The sequence below is a fragment of the Drosophila kikkawai genome, chromosome 2R (genome assembly GCF_030179895.1).
Source record: "Drosophila kikkawai strain 14028-0561.14 chromosome 2R, DkikHiC1v2, whole genome shotgun sequence".
Lineage (NCBI taxonomy): Eukaryota > Metazoa > Arthropoda > Insecta > Diptera > Drosophilidae > Drosophila > Drosophila kikkawai.
The window spans coordinates 21,398,588-21,410,701 of record NC_091729.1 but is presented as its reverse complement, the minus strand read 5'-3'; the positions used below and the strand labels follow the sequence as shown (position 1 = coordinate 21,410,701).

At 43.7% G+C, this 12,114-nt stretch overlaps 3 protein-coding genes across 3 annotated transcripts in view; 2 read left to right on the top strand and 1 right to left on the bottom strand.

Annotated features, from left to right (window-relative positions):
• The window catches only part of bin3 (bicoid-interacting protein 3), a 34,156-nt gene extending 30,551 nt beyond the window's left edge, over positions 1-3,605 (bottom strand). Inside the window, exon 1 of the mRNA XM_017181590.3 lies at positions 3,369-3,605. The gene's annotated coding sequence lies outside the window, so the exon portion shown is untranslated. The remainder of the gene's footprint in view (positions 1-3,368) is intronic.
• A 318-nt stretch (positions 3,606-3,923) lies between these two features.
• On the top strand, positions 3,924-8,333 carry Ttc7 (tetratricopeptide repeat domain 7). The gene is made up of 9 exons (XM_017181592.3): positions 3,924-4,256; positions 4,322-4,607; positions 4,680-4,794; positions 4,854-5,790; positions 5,848-6,396; positions 7,182-7,309; positions 7,372-7,485; positions 7,538-7,734; positions 7,796-8,333. The coding sequence occupies exons 1-9, from the start codon at positions 4,130-4,132 to the stop codon at positions 7,926-7,928; spliced, it is 2,586 nt and encodes an 861-aa protein (XP_017037081.1). The 5' UTR covers positions 3,924-4,129; the 3' UTR covers positions 7,929-8,333.
• A 555-nt stretch (positions 8,334-8,888) lies between these two features.
• LOC108085104 (trichohyalin) lies at positions 8,889-10,634 on the top strand. Its single transcript, XM_017181576.3, has 2 exons — positions 8,889-9,428; positions 9,543-10,634. Exons 1-2 carry the CDS (start codon positions 8,904-8,906, stop codon positions 10,563-10,565), a joined length of 1,548 nt encoding a protein of 515 aa, XP_017037065.1. The 5' UTR covers positions 8,889-8,903; the 3' UTR covers positions 10,566-10,634.
• Positions 10,635-12,114: the final 1,480 nt, after the last annotated feature.

Here is a 12,114-nt window from a genome sequence, read left to right as displayed (position 1 = left end):
GCGTCTTGTTGTTTCTAGCCTTTTGCCAAGTCAAAGAAATGAGGTCAGTAAGGGGGACCAAGAGGAGAAGGAAGCTGTACCGCTAATGCTTCGAGTTAAATGTCCTTAAAGAGCGAAATGAAACCAAAGCCGTTGACATCGTGTCAGAAGAGTGCGCCCCCCCCCCCCCCCCCCCCTTTTTTTTCTCAACGAATGGCGAATACAAAGAGTCGAGAAAGGGGAAAAGGCTCTAAGGAAGCGGGATGACGAAAAAATGTTGTACATACATATGTATGAAAGGGTTACATACAAACATACATACATACGTGCCAAAGCTAAGCCAAAAACGAACTGCGCGTGACTTGAACACAAAGTAAAATAGAACGCTTTGACGACTAAAGTTTAGTTTAAAAACTCGACCATGGGATACCCGGTGCTCAATTCAAGCATGGTTTGTGCGTAAATAGTATTAAAATATTTGGATAAGTTACAAAAAATATAGTACTGATACTTGCAATACCGTTTATATAATTATAACGCTTTGTTGACATGGCTTCATGGCTAGATCGACTATGCTGGTGTTGTTGTTCTATTTTTTTTATTTACCATAAAACACACAATTTCTTGAGCTAAAGACGGGGTGTAGAAAAGCCCACAAGACTCTGAAAAGATGAAAGATCGAATGAATTAGAAAATAGAACCATGGCAAATGCTGTCAGTGTGACGTCGCGGAAAAAAGAGTGCGCCTTCTAGCGAGGAGACCTTTGCCAGGTGGCAGGGTAATGGGAGCGAAGCAGTGTGCTCAGGTAAGCTGGCTGACGTTTGCCAAAAGCAACAAGCCGAAAAGCAAAAACAAAGCATAGCTGGCAAATACTATCGCACAAACAACAACTGGAGCAAACGGCAAACAAGGCGCATAACGTGATGCCTTCAACAGCAGCAACAACAAAATAGCAACTAAGAACAAGCAACTAAAGTAAACAAAACTGGGATAGTGAAGAGTGACAAAAAGGGGGAAGAAAATCCAAATTGTGTGCACATTGAAAGAATAAAAAAATATGTATGCTTGTATCTATTATTATATCACCAGCAAAGTGGCAATAACAATTTTAACAACTAATTTAACAATGTTAAATGTGGCCTTTGAATTGTTGTTTAAAATTCAAGAGTGAAAAAAATAGAGACGAGAATCATAAACTCCAACAGCTTTAAATTAATGCGATTTTCCCTTCAATTCAGGTGCAAGTAGGGGGCACATCGGTGGAGGCTGCCAAGTTCTTTCTTTGTCCCACTCTCTCCTCTTTGGAGGCATTTGGGTACCGTTGCGCTTAATCGCCATGTGCATGTGGGTGCTTTTGATGCGGTGGTTTCGTCCAATTCCGACTTCCCCCATCTGTTTCTAGGTCTCCCTCTTGCCACCCACTTTAGCTGCCACCGCAAAGGCTCCTCCTGTGCACACCAACAACAACTGAAATCAACAGTGGGCTTGAAAGTGGTACGCTCCTACCTAAAATCTGCAGATGCTTAAGCATTCTATGCGATAATTTTAATTATTTTATTTTAGCACATTTTTCATGAAATTATTATTAGCTTTTAGCGCTAATCTATCCTAGAGCTTGACAAAATTGATGGAGTACACATCGACTTGTAGGTTTGAACGCAGTTCAACATAGTTTTAAATGTAGATAAGCTTTTTATTGACAATATTTTGTGGTTATTTTTATTCAATGTTTTTTAGTGTTTTGTAACCTCATAAATTATACTGATTCCATTTAAATCCATTAAAACAATTCCATTTAATTATAATATTTTCTATTAACAGGGTCATTGGCCCACTGTGCTCAAGCATCGCCTCCTGAGTTCAGCTGCTTCTGGCTCCCTCTCTTATCCATTACCCGTTTCCCCCATTTATTTGCCATCAACTCTTGCCTTGTAATTATTGTCATTACGTCATAAGCAGGCAGAACCGCGACGAAAGCAACGTCTCTCTTTTCCCCCCCGTTTGCCACCCTTCGACCCAGCGAGGGCCCTAGGGGGTTTGTTTTGATTCGCCTTGGCTTTTAATTTGGCGCGTTTAAAAGAATTTCTCAGCTGCCCCACTTCCATGGGAGGCAGTGGGATGGGGGATTCAAGAAGAGAGAGAATAGGGGGAAACGAAATAGAGAGAGAAGTGCAATAGGACACAGGCAAGCCAGGGGACCAATAATGCTCTTTAGAGCTCATTTTAATGTGCATTTAAATGGTATAAACTCCTCCACAATCTTACGATTTAAATCCTATTGAACAATAATGGGAACGTTTAGAAGAATGGCAGAAAATCACAACAAAGAACACAAGAAAATTAGTGGATTTGATACTCTATAATTATTAAAGGAATTATCCCAACAGACTAGACAATATTAGACGATTTTCTTTGCTGTACGCAGACTTTTGAGAGTAATTCGTTTCGAGGGACTTGACTAAATATTAAATATTAAAATAAAAAAATGCGTTCAATTGCATAAATAATAAAATAAATAAAATAAAATATTATCAGTTATTTGTACGTTCGCAGATATATGCGAGCAAGTGTACAGGTTTTTTTACAGCTGAATATTAAGCCGGTATCCGGCACGTGTATATTTTATTGAATAATAAACTTTATTCTAACCTTAAAAATATACACCTACTGGAGTAAAACGAACACTGGATTTGTGTTCAATGGGCCAAAATGCATAGGGATAGGGTACTTTGATCTCCAAACGCCTAAACATTTGTTTTTTATGTGGCTGTGTAGTTTGTTATTTTATTGCTGGTACATGCATGAATCGCTAATGGGACGCCCATTTCGCAGGGCTTTGACAAGCTTCAAATAAACAAAAGCGAAAAGAGCGCAAAAAATTGAAACCTGGCAGCAATTAACATTGACATCTGACGGGCACGCGATAAAAGTTATCGATGACTGGCGGAGCGAGGGGGCGGGGCAGGCCAAACAAATTTGATTGCCCAAATGATGCGTGAAATTGGCAAAGAAAATAAAAGGCAATTGAACTTGAAAAAAAAAAAAAGAAATGTTGCAACTTTCCATTGAGTATTGAAGAGCACATTAGGAAACACACAGCTAGAAATCACTCTCACTTTTTGTCGATTCTCTGAGCTAGCCGTCCCTTTCGGATATTAAATGTTTGTGCAACAACAAAAAAACACCAAAAACAGCTGAGCGTCACAAACACATTTGCACGGGGCACATTTGTGTGCTGCGATACAATTTAATTTTTTGGCGCTTTTTTGTTGCTGTTTGCCTTTTGCGTTTTTTGTGGGCCGGCTGGGGCGGCCGTTTCTTTAATGCATTTCCTTGATTTCTATATATTCTTTGCTCCGATTTGTTGGCTTTTGTTTTTCACACTCACCAACACACTCGCAGAATTCTTATAAGCACACACACGAGGCACACTAAAAGGCATGCGGGCGGGCGTGCGGGGGGAGCAACAGAGTTTTGTGAGATTTTACAGTTGTGCACACTTTCTTTTATTATTATTATTATTATCGTTTTCGCGTTTTTTAGTTATTTCTATTATAGCTTCTGCTTCTTCCCTCATCTTCGTCCGCGACTTCGCAATTTTTTTCGATACTTTAAAAGGGTTTGTTAATCAGTGTTGCCATTTTAGCAATCTTATTGCTAGATCTAGCAGAAAAAGCTATACAATTTACTGAAATGCTATTAGCTAGAAATCTGGCTCTTTTTTAATGATTCGGCTACTTTTGGAAATTTTTTGAAAATATAATTAATTAGTAATTTATTATTTTAATTATTTCTTTGTACTAATTATTCAATTCTTTACTAATTATTCTTTCGTGTCTCTTCTGTTCTGTCACACTTAAGCCAAATTTGACGGGTATAAAGTGGAAATGACATCACTGGTGAATAGTGTTGAACAGCGTCACCTGTTTTCAGACATATGTGCTTCATACTATCTGGCAACACCGTCTATTTAGACGAAGAAGAAGAGCAAAAAACAAGAAAAATTTCAATGTTTATGTGGTAATTTAATTAGAAGCGAAGAATGCTATAGCAGAAAGCATCGGAACCAGACCCCACGAAGCCTATATAGCCAGCAAAGATTTCCATCCGCAACGCACTCAACCAGTCGCCTGGCCGACGGACGAACGGATGGCCAACAGGAACATGCGTAACACCACAAAAGTGGAGGCTCTAATCGAGAGCTGTCGCAGTGAGGGCAAGTGGCAGCGCGTCATCGAGCTGACGGACGAACTGAAGACGGGTTCGCCGCACAACGGTGAGTGGGATTAAGGATCTCTGGAGCGCTTATCTGATATATTATTTTTACCTTTATCGGTGCAGAATGCCTGGCCAACTTTCTGGTGGGCGAAGCCCGGTTGGAGAATTACTTGGAGGAGAACGCCCTGGTGGCCGCCGACTCAACGTTCGGGCGGGCCAAGTCCGGTTTGGGCGAGGCCCGGCGCTATCTGAACTTGGCGCTGGGCGAGAGTGGTCAAAAGGCAGGCATCGCTCTGGACGCTTATCTGCTGCTGGCCAAGCTGTGCTTCGCCTGCGGTGAGTATGAGCAGAGCCTGGAAAACTTTGTCAAGGCGGAGCTCAACACGCTGGCCGAAAAAGAGCTGACACTGTAAGTGATTTAACTAAAGATACAAGGTAGAAAATGGACTAATGCCACAAACGTTTGTTATTGTTCCCACAGGCGCAGCCTCAAGATTCTGGCCGAGTCGTATGCCATCAAGGGACTGTGTTTGGAGCAGCAGACATCGTCGAAGCCGTCGTCCAAGTTTAAGAAGGCGGAAAAGGACACGGAAATGGTGAGTGAATGATCCTGTTTCACACATGAACTTTATGATGACCCTCTGCTGATTCCCAGATAAGCTGCTTCGAGCGCGCCTCCGATCTGGGCTTGCTTTACCTCCAGGAATACGACATTGTTAGTGGCAGCAGCTCCTCCAACAACTCAACGGCCGGTTCCACGCTCAACGTAAATGCCTCTAGTGTGCAGCCTTCGAGCAGCAGTTTCGCCATCAGCAGCACCATTCCGGCGAGCGGTCCTAGCGGCTTGGAGGTGAACCGCCGCATGGGTGCCATCCTCGAGACGGCACTGCAGCGGGCGCCTATTGTTTTGATTAAAACCGAAAAGCTGCAGGAGGCCGTCGAGCGGTATCGCATTATGCTAAACGCCATTGAGACGCGGGCCACCCAATCTCTGCGCCTTACGCTAGCGCGCCAGCTCGCCGAGGTTTTGCTAAGGGGCGTGTCCGGTACGATTTATGCCCCGCCCTTCGCTGGGAAGTCCGGTGGCGGTACGCTGCGCGGAGGATCCTCGAAGAAGCTGTGGAAGCCACGCAAGTACGCGGCCCGCCAACAGTTTAATCCGCGCAATCAGCAGGAGGAGGTCATCCTGCTGTTGCTCATAGCCGAGGCTCTAGCTGTCAGGGATACCGTTCTGTCGCAGAGTCCGGAGTTCAAGCAGGCTCGCCAGCATGCCATGGGTAATGTGACGGCCGTCTATGATCTCCTCACCTTGGCTACTGTGCGCTGGGGCCTTGTTCAACTTTTGAATGAATCTTTTGAGAAGGCGCTCAAGTTCAGTTTTGGAGAGCAGCATGTGTGGCGTCAGTACGGACTGAGTCTGATGGCCGCCGAGAAGCATTCGCACGCCTTGAGAGTCCTGCAGGAGTCCATGAAGCTGACCCCAAGCGACCCGTTGCCCTGTTTGTTGGCCTCTCGTCTCTGCTACGAGAGCCTAGAGACGGTCAAGCAGGGTTTAGACTATGCCCACCAGGCCCTCAAGCGTGAAGTAAAGGGTAAGTGTGGCTTTTTTAATCCTTAATGAGTTGACATTTAAACCCATTTCTTTCTAGGTCTTCGACCATCCCGTAGCCAGCTCTTTGTGGGCATTGGACACCAGCAACTGGCAATTCAGTCGAATTTGAAGAGCGAGCGCGATGCTTGCCACAAGCTGGCCCTGGAGGCCCTTGAGCGGGCCGTGCAGCAGGATGGAAACGACCATCTGGCCGAGTACTATCTGTCGCTACAGTATGCACTTCTGGGACAGCTGACAGAGGCACTGGCTCACATCCGCTTTGCCCTGGCTCTGCGTATGGAGCACGCGCCATGCCTGCACTTGTTTGCCTTGCTGCTGACCGCTTCTAGGCGTCCGCGAGAGGCCTTGGGTGTAGTAGATGATGCGCTGCACGAGTTCCCCGACAACCTGCAGTTGCTCCACGTCAAGGCACACTTGCAACTCCACTTGGAAGATGCAGAAACGGCGCTAGCTACCGTGCAGCACATGTTGGCCGTGTGGCGGGACGTGTACGAGGCTCAGTTAGCGGGCGAGGAGGAGAAGCATTCCGACACCAAGAGCGGCGTTCATCTGGCTCACTCCTCGCAGATGTCGGACAAAGATTCAAGTAAGGCTATATATGTTTCCTGACTTCCTAGGCATTCCTGGCTCCCAGCCACCTGCTCCTGCCAACCCGCATCTCTGACTTATCAAATTCTTTCTATCTCTCTCTAATAATGTGTATGTTCGTGTGTATATACACTCGTCTATCCCAAACTTCTGCGGAATGTGTGTGTATTGTACATAACATAAATGATTGTAAGTTTTGCCAAGGGAAGAATCCACCCTTGGGTTCAAAACCATTTTTGAGCTAGAATGCATGAGAATCCAAGTGGATTGACACAGCTTGCCATAAGTTTTTTGCTACCTTTGCATTTATGCTTTGGTTACTTATTATTTTCAATTCGCTTTTAGCGATTTTTAAAGAAATTGCTTTGGGTTTGAAATCAACAGTAATAGAATTTAAAAGTGTAACCCTGAATTTTTAAAGTTTCTATTATAGAATACTTATTTTTACGCTTTTGTTAGCTTTTTATTTCAATTTCATAGAAATTTCTGTGGCATCCTAGAATACTTGTTTTCTATATATCAAGCATGTAATTGTTGGATCTGAAAATTTTTAATTATTTGGCGCTTGCTGCATTTCTTCATTCTCCTTTTGTAGTCTTCTCTTAATATTTATTATTATAATTATTAATATTATACAAAAATATTCCCCTAAAGCTGTCTTGCTAGGAGTAGCTTTAATCCTCTCCTTTCTTGTCTTTTTTTGCATGGTTCTCCTGTGCTTATTTATTATTATTGTTATAATTGTAATTCTATTAATTGTTACAATTCTCTTGACCCTTGAAGATTCTGTGTATGCCGCTTCCTTGGCAGCAGTTTCGCGCGTTGAACAAGCTCTCAGCGAGGCGGCTAGCTCACTAAGCTCCTTCACCCAGCGTCCTGGACCAAGGCGACCTTGGATGCTACAGATTGAGGTGGGTTTTCGTGTTTTACTTGTGAACATTGAAACAATAAATAATACATCATTTTATTTCAGATTTGGCTACTTTTGGCTGATGTCTATATGCGTATTGATCAGCCCAACGAGGCACTTAACTGCATACATGAAGCTTCCCAGATATATCCGCTCTCCCATCAGATTATGTTTATGGTAAGTGTGATAATATATGAATTTTAAATTCCTAATTTGTCTTTCTTTGCAGCGTGGCCAGATTCATGTCTATTTGGAGCAATGGCTAGATGCCAAGCAATGTTTCCTCAATGCTGTGGCCGCTAATCCCAATCATATTGAAGCTTTGAGGGCTCTTGGCGAGACTCATTTGATCTTGGGCGAGCCACGCCTAGCTGAGAAAATGTTAAAGGATGCAGCCAAATTGGATCCAAGTTGTCCCAAAATTTGGTAAGCTACAGATTTCATGAACTTAATTTCTCTCTTATTACATTTGGACTTTATTCAACAGGTTTGCTTTGGGCAAAGTGATGGAGATTTTGGGTGATTTCCATGCATCGGCCGACTGCTTTGCCACATCCTTGCAGCTGGAGCCGTCGTGTCCGGTGCTTCCGTTTACCTCGATACCGTTGGTTTTTGAATAAAAAGCTCTCGGTACTCAACTAACCTCACACAGTGAACAGCAATATTACTTATTATACATTAAACTCTCCATGTATACCATGTTATTGACGTAACTTTTGTTATTATTATGATTTGTTGTGCAGTTGCAGTATTAGATTAACTCGCGGGTATTGTAAATTATTAGCTAGAAATGTTCAAGTTGAATGTATATACATAGAACAGGAATATAGCAAAAATATATAGATTTTCTCCAATCGTCCCAAAATGAAAAGAAGCAAACGTTTTTATATGTAAAGAATAGTTCTGTTTAATTTATTGTATTTATCTTTCAAGTGTTAATTATTGATAAATGGTTTAAATGATATGTATCTATATAGATATACTTCTCTGTGTACAAGAATTTAAATATATATAAATTAAATATACATATATACCCCCAAAAATGTGTAATTAAAATTATTTTTTATAGATTTTTAAAGATGTGCTTAAAGTTAGCTACAAATTGTACTACAAGACCATTGCGTAACTGAATAGGAAAGGATTCGTGTCCTTGTTTTGTTTGTGTTTCTTTTTTTATGGCTGCCTACCACTTTTCCGAGACCTTTCACTTTCTGTATCTAATTGACGGCACTAATTTCCGCATTCCCAAAGCTTAAGGCCAAAATGCAGACAGAAATACCTTCGACTAAACCTCTAAAACTGTCAAGGGGTTGTTAGGGTTCGGTCGCGGTGGACTGGTGGCGTTGCCAGGGACAACAACCGTATGACCAATCAATGAAAAAATAAACAAGACAGTTGGAAATATCGCTGCAGGACGCAGGTTGCAGGTAGCAGGGTGCTGGAATTTGGGTTGATTACGTTCTGGCATCAAAATAAATCCCGAACAACGAACGATCCACTTTGGATGCCAGTTTAGAGTTTGACCCCGTTGGACTTGGTCCGCCAGCCGTCAATACGGGGTGAACTGCAACTGCAGTTCCACAAAACAACACACCATGACTCCCAAGCGAAAGCGCCGCGGGCGCAGCGAATCACGGGCTAGGAGCAAAGCCAATGGCCAGTCGAAAGCCGAGCACCTGCAGCTGCTGGAGGAGCTCGAGTTGGCGGACAGTTGTTGTGAGATCTGCCACTGCGACTGCTACAGCTCCCACAGCAGCAGTTCGGGCATTCAGCGGCAGGAGAGTCTGAAGGAGCTGCTGCAGCTGGACAAGGATATTCAGGTCCTAGAGCAACTACAGTGCCGGGAGAGTGCCAAGACCAGAAGAAGCAACAGTAGCCATAGGCGCCAAAGGAGTGCTTCCCGTTCACCCACAGAGGTGAAATCTGGTGGTCAGAGCAGGCGGGGATCGGCTGATTGCCTGAAAAGGGATTCCACCTCTTCTGGCAGGAGCAGGCGGTCGAAAAGCGCGGGCAGCCACAGAAGTGAGTCCAGGGAGAAAAAGGAGCAGCACCAGAAAGTGGAGCCCAAGCCTCAAACACGTCAAAGGCGCGGTGCTCAAAGGGATTGTACAATGCTTAAAGTAAGTACGACAAGGAGGGGTAGGTCCTGTGCTTAAAATAAATTTAGAAAATCTTTACATATATTAAGTCAGTTACGTTTCTTATTAATTTTACTATTTTTACTACCAACACAGCAATTTTTAGGCCCCCTAAACGACGCTCCCGCCCTGTCCATCACTGGAAGGGCCAAGTCAAAGTCGCAGGACAACATGGCCCTGGTGCCATTGGGCTCGCAGCAAGCCAAGAAGAGTTCGCTTTGCGCCTCAATGGCCAACTTGTGTTTGGCCCCGACAGTGCGTGCTGCCTTCCAACAGGTGCCCAGCCATGACCAGAAGATACTCAATCGGATGGCGGGTAAGCGTAGTCAGCAGGCCGCCGACAAGGAGACTGCTTGGCTGGCTCGAAAATACTGGGAGAACGAACGTCTAGAGCGGCAGCTACTCCGCGTGGAGCAACTGGAGGCATATAAGCAGGCTGTGCATGACAAGCAGTTCCAGGACTACCTTTTGACCAAGGCGCGGCTCCAGGCCCTGGCAGAGCGCGACCTGGCCGAGCTACAGCGTCTGCGGGGAGCTCTGGATGCCAAGGATGCAGCGGCTAAGCAGCGACTGGAGGCCAGGCGGCTAGAGCGTGACCTGAACCTTTGTCAGCGACGTTGCGAGGAGCTGCGTCGCAGTGAGGCGGTAACGGTTCAGCAGGAGGAGCAGCACCTGGACGAGACGCTGCGCAAGCGTGACATCTGCATGCGACTTACTCAGCGACTGCGGCGGGCCGGTGAGCTGCGCGGCCAGCTGCTGGAGGCGTACCTGCAGCGGCTGCAGCATGACAACTTCGTGGAGCAGGCCCAGCACGAGGAGCACTGGCGGGAACGACAGCAGGAGGAGCGGGTGCGTAGGGATCAGCTTCGCGAGGACATACAGCGCAAGCGTCATCAATCGCAGCGCTTTGTCGAGTGTCGCCAGCGACGTCACGAAGATCGCTTCCGCACCGCCAAAATATCGGCGAGTCTAAGGGAGCTGGTCCGCCAGTCGGTCACTCCGGAAGGTGGTGGTATCGGTGGCTCTGTAGGCCATGATCCACCTGTACTTAACTCTTATGCCCAGCAGCAGGTGCAGCTGGGACGTCTTCTGTTCGATCGCGACTCCGGAAGGGATTGAAAATTGGTTGGTACAATTTTCTAAGAATGTTATGTATGTACATACTAAATTGTTGTTGGTGTAAATAAACTGCCTTAAAATATAGATTTACTTCATAATTTCCAAATGGAGACATCAGCCGCTTCGATTTAGCCATGTTCGAGAGATAATATCTTTTCATAACTGGAATGGGGTTTAAAATTAACTGAATCAACGTTTAAATAATCAACATAATCTGGAAGATTAGCCACAGAACCGCAAAACAAAGATTGTTTACTCTTTGGATCATTGATCGCTTCGATCGTTGTTTAAAGAAAGGTGGTTTTGAACCCCACCCTAAAACTGAGAATCTGAGACCTCACGTCTGTATGTGGGGTTGGAGAAGAAAGAACGAACTCCAATGGAGCCTGAGACAAAAGCCTTGATTTGGGTCAATGTCTGGAGGAGACGCAGGCTTCGTCGATCACGTTCCAGATGTGTAAACATTACGAGTGAGTAAAGCCCGACTTGCGGAAATGCCAGGAGATATATACTTGTAGTAGCATATAAGTAGCCTAACCTCAAACAAGGTTATCGTTTCGCATGAATCACATCCATCAGACTTATCAACGACCTAGGCAGGCCTGCGGTCGCCACTACCCCAGGTCAATCTTTAACCGACTTTATCAAAGTTAATTAGATTAACACTTAACTGATCTTAAGGTTTCAGCAGCTCAAGTGCATAATTGTTTGTGCTGGGGTTGTCCAATTAAAGCAAATTCCACGCACCAGCCAAATTTCAGTGGGCATTAATATAGTAATTATAGTGGTTTTGAGTACATAGGGTCTATCAAGCTCCACGCTTCGGCATTCGGCATTCGGTCAGACAGTCGGGCACTGATGGTAGCCATTGATAATTCCACCAAGTCTAAGTTTGGCTTGAGCTGAGATTAAACTTTAGTAGTGAATAGGAAAAACACTAGATTTGGAATACTTTGGAAGTGAAATTTAAATAATTTAATTAGTTGAAAATATTGAACTTGTAGGCAACGATACCCAGTAACCTTATCTTATACAATTTGGAAATGCTAAAATTCTAAATCGAAAAATAAATATAAAAGTTAAGAAAATCCAACATACTTCTTTCTTATTTTTCAAGATATATGCGTAATTATATCATATTTATTTATGCATAATTTTTCATAGATAATTTCATTATATTTAAACGAGTTTATCAACATAAAAAAACACCTAATTCCCTTTTGATTGCAATTTAAATTTATTAAAAATTTTCTATTAAAGTTATACAATTAATTATGGAACTGTAGAGTTAAATTCCTCTTAGTTTCAGCCTGTAAATATTTAGATTTCCAATCTCTAACCCATTATAATCTCAAGCATAGGGATCTTTGTTACTAAGTTGTGGAAACGTGAACAGATAAAGGTAATCCATCTTTGCATAATATACTGGAAAATTTTACTTGCGCTTTTTTTTACAATCTTGCTGTGGCCCTCCACTCTCTGTCAATCGTTCCTTTTTTTAATATTAATGATTTGTATACATATTTGATTATTGTATTTAATAAGCTCA

Coding starts and splice junctions, on each gene's coding strand:
- Ttc7 (XM_017181592.3), top strand. CDS start 4,130: ATGGCCAACAGGAACATGCGTAACACCACAAAAGTGGAGGCTCTAATC. Junction 7,310..7,371: donor CTTGGATGCTACAGATTGAG/GTGGGTTTTCGT, acceptor ATTTTATTTCAG/ATTTGGCTACTTTTGGCTGA. Junction 7,735..7,795: donor CCAAGTTGTCCCAAAATTTG/GTAAGCTACAGA, acceptor TTTATTCAACAG/GTTTGCTTTGGGCAAAGTGA.
- LOC108085104 (XM_017181576.3), top strand. CDS start 8,904: ATGACTCCCAAGCGAAAGCGCCGCGGGCGCAGCGAATCACGGGCTAGG. Junction 9,429..9,542: donor GGGATTGTACAATGCTTAAA/GTAAGTACGACA, acceptor CTACCAACACAG/CAATTTTTAGGCCCCCTAAA.